The following is a 15576-nucleotide window of genomic DNA, read 5'->3' as shown; positions in this document are numbered from 1 at the left end:
AAACAGATATTGTCTCTGAAACCAAAGTCCATTGAACGGCTTCACAGCCTATCAACCATGCGAAAGCAGCTCCTTCAGCAGCACTGCTGACTCCACCACTTTCTTTAAAAATGGCTTAACCTATTTCTTGTAAGATAAAAGGTCATATATAGTTCTATTTTACAAACCCATAATAGCCAAAGCCACACCAAGCGAGGACAATCGGGAGAAAATAATAACGGGGGGGATTTCCTCCCCCTTCACAGACAGATGCTCGACACTTGCTGGGTATTTTTCAAAGCGCGCCGGTAGCGAGCGGCTGCAGCGCCACCGAAATGTTTCGACATCCTTAGAATAGAATAAAAACCCCGGGGCCTCTGCAGGTCGCCGGTGCAGGATGGAGGAGCCCACCCCGGGGTGGAGATGCTGCAACGGGGCAGCTCTCTGCAAATGGCATGGGATGCTTCTTTCGCGGGGGTATAAAGCCATAAGGATGCAGGGAGGAGCAGCCAGGCTGCCAGCTCCCTTGGTCCCTGGGCCAAGCAGGCATGGGCAGGCAGGAGGGGAGAAGCGCTGCTCCCTGGGCACTCGCTTGCCCCCCCCCCCCCCCGGCCCCTCTCTGAACACTGGGGTATTATTTCTCCTTTTAATCACAAGAAACAGATCTGTGCATGCCATCGGCGGGCTGTGCGGATAGACAGCTGCTCAGACTTCAATGGGAGACACACACACACACAGAGGAAAAAAAAAAAAGCTGCAGAAATCCAAATCCTGCAATTTCTTCCCTTTTTATTTCCAGTTTATACAGAGCACCGCAGGGAAAACGCTACCAGACAGTTTCAGAGCATTTGATACAGCAACAACCCAGCTTTGGGAAAAGAATGAAGGAGAAGCAAAATAAAAGATGACAGCCAAAAGCACTTTTAATATAGTTTCAATACTTTCAAGAGAAAGCTTCTGTACACAGAGCAGTCAATGAACTGTTACCAAAATAAACACAACTGGCTTTAAAAAAATTAAAAATTTCTTTCTGATGATAAAGAAAATCAAAAGAGACGAGAACCAGAGAGTGAGACAGAAAATACATTTATTTTTCATCCTCCAGACACACTTCTTTTAATTTGGCATCCAAAGCCATTGTAGTTCATTAATGCAAATTTTATTTATCTCAGGAACCCATTTGTTGCTCTGCCACCCCTTTGACAGGGCACTCGTCTTCATCAAGGCAGCCGCACATCCACAGTGGCACACGGCACCTCCTGCGATCCCTGCCTTTAAAGACCACATAACACCAATAATGAGTAAAGGCTATTATTGGCATCCCGAGCAGTCGCTCACACGTCGCCATCAGCTGCAGGATAGAGGCCAGGGCTACCGGACGGCATCCGGAGCGGAGGCACAGCCTGTCCTGACCTTGCCAAGGTCCCAGACGCCAAGTCTCCCGTGTTCCCACAGGGAATCCCTCCCCGCTGGCAGCTGTGGGGCATGGGCACCGTCTCCAGGTGCAAAGACAGCAGCCAGGCAGATACCACACCACATCCCACTGAGCGAACCTCAATAACGATTAGCAGCCCCCGGTCAAACGAGCTGGGTGGCGTAGGTGCAGGCAGCTCGTTATGGGCATCCAGCGATAAGCGGGGCATCGCAAGCGGGATGCAGACCCCCCTCTCCTATTTTAACCCAGGGGCGACAGCAGCAGGACATTTGCAGGCGACAAGCTGGACCAACATATCTGCATGTAACCTTTCCGAGCTGGCATCCCAGCAGATCTGCCTCCTAAGCACATTCGTGGCTCTGTTTTTAATGATGTGAGAAATGCAAAAAAGAAAAAAAAAAAAAAAAAAGAGAGAGAAAGAAAAAACCCTGGCAACATGCACCTAGAATGCGACAAGTAAAAGCCCAGGATTTAATTAATTTGTGCATTACTTCAAATGCACCATTTTACAAGGACTAACCCCAATCCTGCACAAAATCCTAAGCTGTAAGCTTGAGACAAAAAAGCAAATGCTCTTAAAACGCGGCACTAGAAAATCCATTTGGAGAGAAATGTGGCGGTGTCGTGCACAGGTGAATCCTCGGCATTTAATAAAACACACCTGCCGCACCAACCAAGTGGAATCTATTCATGTTTAAACATCAGGATTAAAAAAAAGCCTTTGCAAAATCGAATTTTTGTTCCTGGGACATTTCGTCATAAAACCATGAAGACGCTTCCCCGCCACACGTTGCCCAAGAAGTGGTTTTGCAGGACCTGTGTCTCTCTGTGAGATGCTGTCAGGCCTTTTCCCAACTCCCGTTGCAAAGACACAAGAAGTCAGGGGTCAAGCCTGTACATCAGACCCTACCCTTGTGAAAGCCAGGTCAAAAATTAAGCGGGTCTCAGTCCTGCTCTTCCGAGCATGCAGGAGAGCATCTTCAGGGCCTTGGCAGCTCTGCCAAGCTCTCCCCGCCGCCATCACACGTCCTGGCTCCAAAACTGGCTTCATCCAAAAGGTAGACTTGTCTCACAGCACTTATCAATGTAGCCAAGGTTTGGTGTCTTTGAGTTTTTGTTTTCACTGGAAAACGGATCGATTTCTATTGATGCTGAGGCTGAAGAAAGCCAAGACTCAGCAAAGGCAGGTATTAGTTACTCAGAGGAGCCGCTTTCCTCCTCTCCTCTCATCCCCAGAGGACCATGAGTATGACAACCCCATGACATAACCTCATCAAGACAGCATCAAATATAAGGTAGGATGTACTAGAAGTTCATTTTAATACCCTCAAGATAGCTATTCCACACCTCTAACTCCTTGCAAAATGAAGTCATCCATGCCAGCCGCAGATGGGGAGATCAATGGGGAAACACAGGTTCAACTTGGAGTTGGACTCGATGATCCTTGTGGGTCCCTTCCAACTCAGGATATTCTATGATTCTATGAACCATCACCTGCCTCCTGCTGAGCAAAGCCAGGAGAGGACTCCAGCACCAGCACCCACCTTCCCAGGTCCCCAGCAAATCTCACCCATGGCCCCACCAGAAGAAACAAGCAGTGTGAAGAGACGGGGCAGCAAGAGAAGACTCCTTCCCCACCACCTCACCCGGGACCTTATGCAAGGTTTGCTCCTCAAAGCATGGCCAGAGGAACAGAAATCAACGCCTCGCACCGCTGGGAGAAACACCAACACCCCTACATTTCCAGAAGGAAAGTCACCTGCTTTAAGCACAAAGCATCGTCATGCAGCAACAAGCCTTGGCCTCTTGCTGAAAAAGTCCCCAGGCTCACCTGCATTGAGAGGGTGAGGAGATGCTGCTCCTCTCAAAATCCCTGCTCAGCTCCTCACCCGCATGAGCTACTCCAGCCTCAAGGGCAGGAGGGGCGATGCAAAACTTACACCACCGCTAAACACATGTAACCTAAATGCAAAAACCCTAAAAATTAAATGCAAGCACAAGGTTGGCCATACCATTCATCTGAGCTAACCCCAGACGGGAGCAGGTCTCCCGCTGGGAAAGGGAAGCAGGACGTAACCCCAAAACCATCAAAGACTCAACGCCTCCCCCGTGGACCAGGTCCTCCTCCAGGGCTAGGTTCACATATATGCCAAGGAAACACATAAGCCCATGAACTCTCTCTTCCACCCTAATGCTACCAAGATTTTAACATATATATTTCCAAAGAAAATTAAAAGCTGACACACCACAAGAGACGATTCACAGCTGAATGTGACTTTACAGAGCAACTGGATAGACGAACTCATTTAAGTTTTCCAAAAGTCCTATCTGAGGTTAGAGGGACTAATCATAAAACATCTAACATCAAAGCAAGCGTCAAATAACAGCAAAGCACATTCCCTCGCACAAAGCCTCAGAAACAAAGCACGCAGGCACATGTGGTTTATGTTACTGCAGCTTTAGCACAGTTAAATATTTCCTGAAAGATTCCCTCTAGATGTGAGCAAAATTAAAATCTGCTGTAAATGACTCGTGCGTTGGAAGCAGAGAAAGCCAGTGTCTCACCTGGGCTAAGCTTTATAAAAGCATAGGTAAGCTGAGAACAAACTCCTATTGCCTGCTCAAGCCAGAAACCAGGACTTGTCACACTTCCTCCCTGAAAAACACTTCAAACCTATTTGTTCTTAAAGCCAAAACTAAATATTTAATTTCTTGTGCTTTATTTTTCAGGTCTCTAGCCTCTTTAAGCTAGCATCGTTTTGCCTGGAGTAATTAACCACCCAGTTAAAAAGACATCCCAGCTTCAGAAGGTCTGTTTATACTCTTAAAAAAGACTCAAAAGCCAATAAATAAATGTGCTTAAAATAAAAAAAAAAGTTAAAATCCCAGCTGTCAAAGTTCTCCTAGCTCTCCCTGCACGACCAGCAAGGAACTCTGGTGGCTTTCATCATCTCCAATTCCAGTTTCTGTAATACAGTCCAGAACACGCTCAAGAAATATCTCACCTATGAGGGAGCAGCAATAAACAGATCATAAGTTTTAATACCTAATAATCCTTCCTTTTAATTATGTATGTGAAGAAAAAAATAATTAGAAATGTAAAGGGCTTAATGTATATTTAACGTGTTCAACAGTTTCCATGATGATAGGGCTAATGAACTTCTGCCGGCCCCTTTTATGTGGTTTAAAGTATTTTAATATACATGGTAGGATAAAGTAATCTACCCATAAAGAAAACTAAATTAAAAATTAATTAGCAAATTGGAAACATGTTGTACAACTGCTCCACCCAAAAACTAAGAGGATACAGAAAAACTAAACTCCCTTAGCAGCACCCTGACACGGGACACTGGGTTTCAATGTGAAAAAAAAAAAAAAAACCCACTGTTTCATGACCCATGGTGTTCCTTCCAAACCTGCTCCCGCTGGATACAGCCTTAAACCCAGACCCAGGAGGAGACCGATCTTTACACAAAACAAAAGCAACCGCAATTGGCCCTAGAGAGCCCCATCAAAGTGTTTTCCCCAAAATAAACAACTCTATAAAGCAGCATACCACCTAGACTTTTAAAAACAACTGCATACAAATTTAGACTCTGCCCCATACCACGTCACAGGGGAGGGAAACCAAATGCTCACCTAAAAGGGAGCATGTTTAGGAAAAAAAAAAAAATCTAAAAAACCTAAAAGTAGTTTTGGAAAAAAACCTAAAAGTAGTTTCAACCACATTAAGAGCATAGGAACCCATCGGTATTTTTACCTCTGAAGCTGCATTTCAACAGGCATCATTACAAATATAGACCGACAGAAGCCGAAAATCACAGTGTAACAAAAAGCTTCCAAATCAAAACTCCTCCAATTAAAACGCCAAAGGCATTTACAGGTATTACTTACAGGTATCAGGTCTATCTTAACCTCTGCCCAGGCAGAAGACTGTTAAAGCAGGGTCAGAAAATCCCCCGCGCCTGGACATCCAGCTTAATCACGGGACTAGGAACCACGGCAAGGTACCCAGGAGTGACCAGCAAAGCATCAGATAAAATATTGAGGATTAATTGCAGGTTTGAAAGGAAAAAAGAAAAAAAAAAAAAAACACACAAACCAAAAACAAACAGGTTCCCTCCAAGTGTTTAAAAGCTAGTGCATTTTAAAGCCCTGCTTCATTGTTACTCTAACAGCAAAAGTAAATTCTGCTTATGTACTTATGGCTGGACCGCATACCTCCCCAGCAGGGCACAAAGGCTTATCTGTGAGCAAGGAGCCATAGGCAGCACATACCATATAGGTTCCTAAGTGGCTGGTTACAACGCAAAGAACACCACAAAGCTTGACGCTTCAGAAAAGGGAGAATTCCCACCTAAAATTGCCCCAGACACTCGCCCACCCATCGGCAGCCACGACAACTCGAAGGCAAACCGTATTATACCGGACTGGGGCGTGCAGGCGAGAAACGTGAATTTGTTCTGCTGGATCACAGCCTACTGTCAGAATCCACCAAAGGTCTTTTCTCTCTCCAAGAACCCAAGAGATAATGGTGTAAAAACTTTTGTTCATAAATATTTATGCGAGTGAACTTGTTAAAAATTAACCGCCGTCGTTAAAGGTTTTGTATCCTTTAGGATTCCCGGCATGCAGTGCAGTTGCATGCTTTATATTAAGCCTGGCATTTCTGCATTCCTTTCCTGCATGCTTTTGTCATTTGTCTAAAAATTAAAAGGAAAAAAAAAAAAAACCCACACACCACACACACACAAAGACAGGATCTGTACACATAATAATAAAGCAGTTTTTAAGAAGACAAAGATGCCTGTGTTCAACATCCAAGATCTTTCTTTGAGCAGGGGGAAAAAAAAAAAAAATCAATTTAATGACTCCAGTGAGATCAGGGTTTAAGCCTCGTTTAAGTTTTACTAAGCATGAAGGAATTATTGGTTGATAATGTGACATATATGGGTTTTTTTCAGACCTGCCAGCTTTGTAAGCACGAGGGAGCCAGAGACCGAAGCAGTTTGCCCCTACGAGTACAACCCTCACCCCTCCACACCATCTTCCATCTCCAGAAGACCACTCCTCTTGGATTTTGGCTTTCAGTTTTTCAAAGAGATTTTTCCAACCACAGGGAGAAGGAATTTCACGTCCGTACAATTCTTATTTTTTCACAGGTCTGAGTCAGAAACATGACTGTACAAACATCTGATCTTTATTAACAGCAAATCTCAACTGTGCAAACCTCAGGTTGCGATGCCGGGAGCTGGCGGTGTCCATTAAAGAGATCCTTAGAAGGGAACAGTAGTTTTGATTTAGCACTGGTGAGCATCAAGTAAGCCAGTGTTGGGGTTTTATTTTTTTCCAAGACATAATGGTTCCCATATAAGCCGACAACCAAGTTCCTATCTTAATTGCAAACACACACATGCAGCCACAAAGTGTTTGTGTCTCCAGTGGCTGGAGCTCTTCCACCTCACCTTCCAGCAGCATCCGCAGGATGGATGTGGAAAGTTGGCAGAAGACATCCCAGCTATGCCTCCCATCCACCGGATAAACACGCAGCCCTTCACAGCCTTTTGTTTGATGTAAATCTTCCTCCTCCCTCTCGGGGCTGCAAGAGACTGCTGTGACGGGGCTGCTCCGGGGACAAAAACAGAGGTGTCCGACCCTGCATCACCCACCCGCTGCCACCCGAAGAGGAGCCGCGCTACAGCCGAGACCCACCCGAACCCCTCTGCTCCGAAGGCAAACTCCCACGGCGAGCATCCCGCGCGCCCCTTTCGGGCTGTAAAAACAAGAGATAAATCACCCGACGACTTTGCAGCGAGCGCTTCCAGAACATGCTGCTTCATCTAAAAAGCTGACGGTTCGGAGGACAATGGGCGCGGGCTCCGATTTCAAAGCTGGGGAGATGGTTTAGACTTGTCAGGGGATATGAAACACCAGAGCCGGGACCGTCCTCCTCGTCCTCTGGCTCACCCAAAACAGCAGCGGGAAGCGCAGGGAGATGGGGCACGCGTGATGCTGGATGCCAGCGCTGGACGTCACTTTGGGATGGGACCGCTCGGCGTGTCCCGCACGCACCTGACCCCAGCACTCACCCACCCAGATCCTTCACAGCATTGGCTAAAACCTCGTCAGAGCCATGCTTCAAAGAGAAATAAATTTTAAAAAGCCTCACTAAAAAAGAAAATTCCTTCATACAGAACCAGCCCTGGTTTCAGGCAACCATTACTGCCATCTCCCACTCCCACGCCAGCTGCTCACTGCATCCACACCTCGGTGGGCAGGTCAATAAAGCATCACCCACAATAAGCTATTATTTCTCCCCCCTCTTAATTTTAAAGTTCCTGCAGAGCTGCTCCTCTCCTTCTAAAAAAATTATTTGGTTTTGAGTTTCAAAGTGTTTTAAACAGAGACTTAGAATAATTAATCATCTTAACGCAGCCCTGAGAAAATATTAATTCATCCAAAAAAAAAAAAAGGGTATAATCATATCCTCAGAGAAAAACCTTTTGTGCTACAGGAATTTTCACTGCGTATCCTCAGAGGTGGAAGGAGAATTCTTCTGCTGTCTCCTATTTTCACGTCTCAAACGGAAAATGTTTTGATAATGCTCTTCTGAATGTAAACTGTACCAAATGGGATTTTTTTTTTTAAGCTGTTTTTTCCCCAAAAGGAAGGAGGGCTCTTTAAATAAACACAGCCGAACTAACCATTCCTTACAACAAAAACCACCCTCCCTTCACTCATTCACGCCATACCCTGGTACAAAATTAATTTACATTTCGCATTTGCAAAACAAATTCTAGCCTAATGTCATTTAAATGGGAACGCGCATTTCAATCACTTCCAGTGACACCCAGGAGCGGATTCTTTTATGTAAAACAGCACAATTTGTTTCTCTTTAAATATATACAGATATGAGGTGGATTTCGGATGGGGACAGGGACTGGAGGGACGAGGGAAGAGGAACAACATTTCCTCTCCGACAATCCCGCTCCGCCAGCGCACACAAAAGCCACCTGCCCATGGAGAGAAAACACGATGCCATTATTCCCACCATCATTCCCACGGCCCCTTCGTCACCGAAGGAGAGCGAGAAGGCCGCGCGCCTCCATCCCCGAAACGCGCATCGCGCCAGGCCGCCGGTGGTACCCACCAGTCCACCCAACTTGTCACCCCAACCGCTCCCTTCGTTTTCCGCCCGCCGGCCTCCCCGAAGGCGCCCGTGCAGGGCGCTGGGAAGGGGAAAGCGGGCGGCAGACGCCCCCCCCCCCGAGATTTTCCAAGGGGGGAAAGCCCCCGATGGAGAAGACAAAGGCAAACGCTCAGAGCTGCTAGAGAGATGTGTTATGTTCATAACCCCATCTCCCGGTGGCAGGGCCAGGACCCCCGTGGCTGCTCGGGGGTGGGGGGACCCCGGCTGCGGGGCGGGGGGGCGGCAGGGCTGCGTGCCCTCCATACAAATCCCCGACGGGCGCTTTGGGGGCGGGGGGGGGGGGGGGGTGTCTGGCTTTATTTTCCCACTCGGGCTGGATGGACGGCGTCCACGCCGCGGGCAGCTGCCGCTGACACCCGGGCACACACACGCACCCCCCTCAACGGGAGGGGGGGTCACCCCCAGCCCTCCCCTCGCCCTCCCCAGCCCCAAAGCCGGCACCCTCCCAGCGGAGCACAGGCGGTCCCTGCCCCCGGGGCAGGATTTTCCTGTCAAACCACAACCGCGCCAGACAAAAGGCTGAAGTGTTTGGAGGGGATGGCGGCGGGGGGGGCGCAGGAGAGAAGCCCCCAGGGGCCCCGTCCCGGCACTCACCGACTTGCAGCACGTTGTCCACCGCGCCGGTCTCCAGCAGGCGGATGCCGCGGCGGAAGGGCAGCCCCTCGCCCTGCGGCGCGGCGGCGGGGGCGGCGGCGGGGGCGGCGGGCGGCGGCGGGCCGGCGGCGGGGCTCTCCTCGCCGGCCGGGGCGGGGGCGGCGGCGGAGGGTCCCCCCGCGGCGGCGCTGGCGGGGGATGCGGCGGCGGCGGCGCGGCCGGGCTGGAAGCTGGAGTACATGCAGATCTGCCGCTCGCTGCGGGGGAAGCTCCAGTAGACGATGCGGCGCTGGACGGGCTCGGGGATGCGCTGGAAGCGGCCCTCCACCCGCTCGAAGGCCCAGCTCCCCGCCACCCGCTTGGCCGCCGCGTCCAGCAGCGACTCGGGCTGCAGCAGGCTGCCCGCCCCGCCGCCGCCGCCGCCCCCCGGCCCCGCCGCCGGCCCCGCCGTCCCCGCCGCCCCCGCCGCCGCCGTCCCCGCCGCCGCCGCGGGGCAGCAGCCGGCCAGCGCCGGAGGAGCCCCGCTGGCCCCCGCGCCCGGCCCGGCGCCGGCCCCCGCGGCTCCGGGACGGGGGTGAGCGGCCCCGGTGCCCCCCGCCGGGCAGGCCCGGGAGCACAAGCGCTTGGGGCCCGGGGCGCCGGCGGGCAGCGGCGGGCGGAGCAGCTCCTCTCCCTCTCCTCCCTCCGCCATGGCTGCGACCGACTGAGCCGGGCGAGGGGAGGAGAGACGGGGAGGAGGGGGGGGGACCGGGGGTGGAGACTGGAGGGGGTGGTCCCACCGGCCGGGAGCCGGCCCCCGCCGGGGCGGGGCGCTTCGCAGCCCCCGGCCCCCCCCGCCCGCGGCAGCCGGACCCCCGCTCCGGCCTGCACCTGCCGGGACGGCGGGGGGCGGCTCGGCGGGGCGGGCCGGGGAGGGGGTGGCCCCGGGGGACAGCCCCGGTGCCCTCCCGGCTGTGTCCCCGGGCGGGGGGGCGGGACACGGGCGACCCCGCGTCCCCCGTGCCCGGAGCGGGGGAGCGGGGAAGCCCCGCGGCTGCCCGTCCCTGGGGGGCGAGGGGGGTCCAGGCCCGCCGAGCGCAAGGGGCTTGTGCTGAGTCAGAGGCCGCCAAGGGGCACGGGCACGGCACCGCTCCCTCCAGGCGTCCGGCGGGAACCGGGGACGGCCCCTGCTGCCGGCCCTGCGGTACCCGGCCTCCCCAACGCCCAGCCCAACCCGCAAATCCAACACCCAGCCTAACCCATAAATCGCCTTCGGGTTTACGCCGGGTAGCAGAGCAGGCAGCAGTGCCCTACCCTTCAGCGGGCATCAAGGTTTGCTTTTGCTTTTAAAGCCCTGCGGTAAAGATGCTCATCCCACACATCACTGCAGCATCCTCGGGGGCAGAGAAAATACCGGGCCCTGGGGCACACTCAGCCTTTGGGAGAGGAGATGAGGAAACACAGGCAGTGCTGTCTCCCAGGGAGCTCTGCTGTGCTCTTAGGTGGGGTTGCATTAAAGCGAGGTCCTTCAGCACATATTGCCTGAGTCGGCACCCCAAAATCCAGGGAGCCAACTCCTCACCCGCCTCTGCTTCAGCAGAGGGTGATGGCAGCACCCCTGGGACCAGCACAGCACGGGGCCGATGGGGAGAGTGCTGCTGCTCTGCCGGGGCTGGATGCTTTGCTGCCGTGTCCAGCAGGACACCATCCCAGGATTTTCCCCAGAAATACATTCCCGTCCTTTTGTCCTGTCTAATTTTAAGTGGCAGACCCCCTGATGAAGAGCAGAGCTCACAGATCTCAGAGTTTGGGCTTCTTACTCTGTTATTCTCAGCGCTTTGAGAATCTAAGCCCGATTCCTTTCTATCTGCAGTTCAGTCACATCCAGAGCATTACTGGTTACTCCCTTGTTGCAGAGATCTCCTATTTGCTCTTACTGCCAGAGCAGGAGTACATTTCCTGGAATAACAGGGCGATGCAATTAGGGAACAGGAAATAATTATGCACCTTTGCTATGCCACGAGGTACCTCCAAGCCCAAGGTCTCCCTTGCAGGACTCGGAGGGAAGGCATCAGATCTCAGGCAGGTAGTGAGAGCAGGCAGAGCTACTGCAATGAGAGATCTCCATTTTAGAGAACGAGCCACATGCTAATCGATGAAGGTCAGGAAGAGGTTTTCCTTGAAGGCTGAGGTCTTCCTTGCTGCCGCTCATCTTGTTCAAGATAATCAGTGGTAACTGGTGGCAGGGCCTGGCGGGGGGCAGCACCTACACACAGATTTGTTTACGTTTTCCCCAGGGATCACGTCCCCATTTCTTTAACCCCGAAAGGCATTTTGCTCTCCCTAAGGTATTGTTACGACAGGGAGCACTTGCGAGCACAGCATTTTGCCCATCTGTGGCCGCAGCAGGACCTGGGGAGATGAGAAGGGCTTCGTCTGCCTCTGCCCCTCCCTGGCTGCACAGAGGGACCTCAAAGGGCCACCCCAAAGCACCCTCCTGCCCCAAGGTAGGGCATGCCTTCCTGGCAGAGACCAGTCCGCAGGATCTTAAGCTCTGATGATGATGGAGGCCGCGGACTCCGGTGTTACAGCAGCCCGACTGCCCGTGAGTTTCTGCCAGCACCCGTGTCCCCGCAGCCACCAGCTCTGCTCAGGCAAGGGTGAGCCTGCACGAGAGCTGGGACACAGCACCCCAGCTTGTCCGGTCCCTCTGTCGCCAGTCTCTGCAGAGCTCACCTAGTGACAACCTTGAGTGTCCTTACTTACGTCGTCCCCAGACAGTGCCAATAAAGAGGATTTTAGACTTCAGCTCGAGCAGGGATGTTATTCATTCCCAACGAGCTGACTTTTCACTGCATAAAACATATAATCCAGACTCAAATCAAAGCAAGGTCAGTGCAGTGGCTGGCCAGCCTGTCTCTGGGGGATTAGCATGTTATTTCAAAGACAAATCAATCTATTTTTCCTCTCCCTCTTCATCTGAACATTTGTTGCTCCCCAATCCTCTCCGTCTCTCCCTGTCCATTTCATTACTGCCTTGAATTTCGCAAGGGGGAACTCTCCTCCTCCTGGAGAACATAGACAGACCTCTTCTCTCCGGGGAAGGATGCGAAATGTCAGCCTCCCGCTCAGCCCCTGATGCTGCTCATTCAGAGCCTGGAACCAGGTACATCAATAATTCACTGCACGCTTTCCTGAGCCCGGCCATTTGCTGAGCCTCTACCGCTGGCAGCCCTGGTTCCCCTCCCACTGTCGAGGCTGTTTGGTCAGGGTCTGCCCGTGCTGCGACCCACCAACTCCAGCCGTTCTGGCCTCAGCGCTGGTGTTATTCACAAAGGGCTGACTTTTCGTGCTGGCCCCAGAAAATATTTTATTTTGAGTCCCTGGCTAGAAAATTTACTGACCAAAGGGGCTGGAGCCCCCATGGCTCTACACTGCAGTTAGGCAGCAGTGCAATGCAATATCGTGAGAAATTCTTTGGGTGCCAGCTCTGTCAGAAGTCCAGCTTTAAGTTGCAGGTGCTGTGGGGCAAGAAATCTGCTTTCTTCTTGCTAGAAATTAAATTCCAGAGCTCCAACAAAGAGAGAGGAAAAGGACGCTGCTGAGATGTTCGCTGCAGGTTTCCTGGCACCTGTGCTTTGTTTTGTGGCAGACAGGGTAAGCGCTGGTAGGTGCCACATCTCAGTCCAAGGCGATGCCACCTCCTTGGCTGCTCCCACCTGCACCCCTTCATGTAGCTGCTCTCCTCTCTCCCCACCATGTCCAAACCCCATCCGGAGCAGAAAGACTGCCTTTCCCTGGGCATCTTCCCCTCTCTTGGATGCTCCCGTGCCTCTTCGACATTGCTTTGACTGTGAACAGAAAATGTTGCGCCCCCACTAACATGGGTAACACTGACTGAGCTTTGCAGAGAGGACAGCAGAACTTTGCAAGACCCAGTGAGCACCAAGGAAGCCCTCTGATGGCAGATGAAGATATACAAGAGCAGCAGAAGCTTTATGGCCAATTAACGATGGGAAAGGAGCTAGACAGCAGAGTACAGGCGGCCACCAAGCTCCTGCTCCGGCTACCCAGAGGATTTGCTGCTCTGAAACAGCCGAAGCCAGGCTTATCAGCAGCCAAGTTCCCTGCTACAGCCGCCAGCCCTAGGTACTCACTGGAAGCATGGTGGCTTCTGCCTTTCCCATGTTTCTGCTGCTGTTCAGAGCAGAGGCAGGAGGGAAAGGACACGGGGAATAACGCAGCCTGCAGCTCCCCTGCCTTAATGGACTCAGGAGCAGAGGGATCTATTGCCCAGGACAGTTATTCCTTAGCATTCCTGTGGATCCAATGTCAAGGAAGGGGCAGAGAGTGTTGCCTTACGAAATATTTGGCTTTGCAAGCAAGGGAAAGCCATACCTTGCTTTGGTAGATTGTGGAGTTGAGCCCCATTTTTAGATCCTCCAGTGCCTAGTAAGGTCTCCGACAAAGCGTAAGCTTTAGCTGGAGTCTTTTGCCATCAAACTGCTTGAATCCCCTGTGGATTCTCCACTGACTCATTAGTGCTGAGTTATTGCTGTGCTCCTCTTTCAGCAGGGACTCTAATGAAGTTGCTTTTTACTAGCCAGCCAGTTATTTTATGAAACTTTCCAGAACTGACAATCTCAGGGACCTCCTTCAGGTCTGACTGCAATGGTCTGTGCACTCAAAAGAGAAATGCACGACTGAAAGACACCATCTCCCCTTTCCAAGCATGGGCTGAATTCGAAGATCAGGTGCGGGATGGCTGCTCTCACCCTCACTTTGGCACAGGAAGAGCTCTGCTTGCCTGTATGTCTCTGTATCGGCTCAGGGATGCGTAAGTTTAAAGCAGGGGATGCTCAGGGTGCTGCAGCGTCTCTGCCCTTCACCTATTGCCAAAGGGGACAGCAATCCCTGAGAAAAACCTCAGACCGTCCTTGATCCATAATCAAGGATGCCTGCACCCAGCACCATGCCTTGCCCTCCCCAGGGCACCCCATGCCACAGAGCCTCTGCCTGCCGTGCACCGCAGGCTCTGGGAGTTTGGACCTGGAGGGCTGGGGGTCCTGGAGGACCTCGGCAGGAGGCTGGGGGGCTGTGAGTGGGGGAAGCCGGCGAGCCCTGCTGTGGGGATGGGGTCCGTGGGCCAGGGTGGAGGTTGGAAAGCTCCTTCGTGCAGCTAGAGAGGGGGCATCCAGGAGCAGAGGGGGGGAGGAACAAGGAGATGGTCTGGAGCAGCAGCAAGGAAGGGAGGAAACTGGAGCGAGGTGCTTGGGTACCAGGTGTCAGCCTGGGATCGGGCAGACCCAGAATCCCCTTCACACCCAACCAGAGAGTTAGGGCTGTCGGGAGCTGCTGTTCCCTCTCTCCCGCACACACAACATTACACCTCTGGCTTGCCAGGGCTGCCTTCCTCCAGCCCCCCATAAGATTAGCAAAGTGCTGAGCCTCTGCCTTGCCATGGGGATTTCTGCACCTTTCCAGCAAATGCATTTGCTGTGCAGGCCAGCAATTAGGCCCAGAGGAGCTGCTGGGCGAAGACCCTCCGTTTCCAAGAGAAAGAGTTGTTTCTCGCCTCCCCGGCACGGACTCTAAAAGCACAGAGCGCTCCAGAAAGTTACTCAGCCCCACGCCGGAGTGCAGCATCCATCCTGGCTGCCACGGCTGCCACGGCTGCCACGGCACTGAGCTCAGCAGAAAGCAGCCCCCCGGCCGATCGCCCCCCTCTCAGCCGCTGGAGCTCCCTCCCGTTAATTAGAGACGCTAAAATAACCGGGGAATCATTTTGCAGGCTACAAGAGCATGAATAAATGATGGCAAAGCAAAGCATAAACAATGCTTCCGTTAGCCTTTTGCATCGGGTCTGCCCTGGCTTCGGAGACGTGAGCGGGTTGCAGGGTCTGGCCGGGTGAGAAGCTGGAGTCAGGCCAGGGCTGGGGCTTGTCCCTCTGTCCTCCGTCACCCAGGGTCCTGCTCCTCTTCCTTGGGCAGAGAACCGAGGGCAGGGTACACGACAGCCCCTTCGTGTTGTTCCAGCCTTTTACCCTCTGCATTTAACACACTTTGCAAGTAGTAATTAAAATGTAGATCGTTCTGGGTGGGGAATGGTCTTCTAGGGGAGGAGGAACAAATTAAAGCGGTGGGAAACAACACACTGAACCAAGTTAACTTTTTCAGGAAAAAAGGAAAAAATCTGTAATGGAGAGAAGATAACGTACAGATTCCACGAGCTAAAAAACAACGCAGAAGAGGCTGGAAGCTGGACAAATTCAGCCTCAAAGAGAAGCTACAAAATCTTAGCGACGGAGCGCAATTAACGGTGGGGAACAAGGGAGTGGTGGAGCCCGTCCCAGGCGAAGGCGTGAGACCCCGGCACCGG

General features: G+C 52.6%; 1 protein-coding gene across 1 annotated transcript in view; it reads right to left on the bottom strand.

Annotated features, from left to right (window-relative positions):
* Window positions 1-9909, bottom strand: part of ZSWIM5 (zinc finger SWIM-type containing 5) — a 102242-nt gene extending 92333 nt beyond the window's left edge. Inside the window, exon 1 of the mRNA XM_087730808.1 lies at window positions 9219-9909. Coding sequence (XP_087586934.1) covers window positions 9219-9909 — 691 coding nt within the window. The remainder of the gene's footprint in view (window positions 1-9218) is intronic.
* Window positions 9910-15576: the final 5667 nt, after the last annotated feature.

This window comes from Nipponia nippon, unplaced genomic scaffold, assembly GCF_047370975.1.
Source record: "Nipponia nippon isolate SJK-2023a ecotype South Korea unplaced genomic scaffold, ASM4737097v1 scaffold_5, whole genome shotgun sequence".
In the NCBI taxonomy this organism is placed as follows: Eukaryota; Metazoa; Chordata; class Aves; order Pelecaniformes; family Threskiornithidae; genus Nipponia; species Nipponia nippon.
This window is presented reverse-complemented; position numbering and strand designations above follow the sequence as displayed.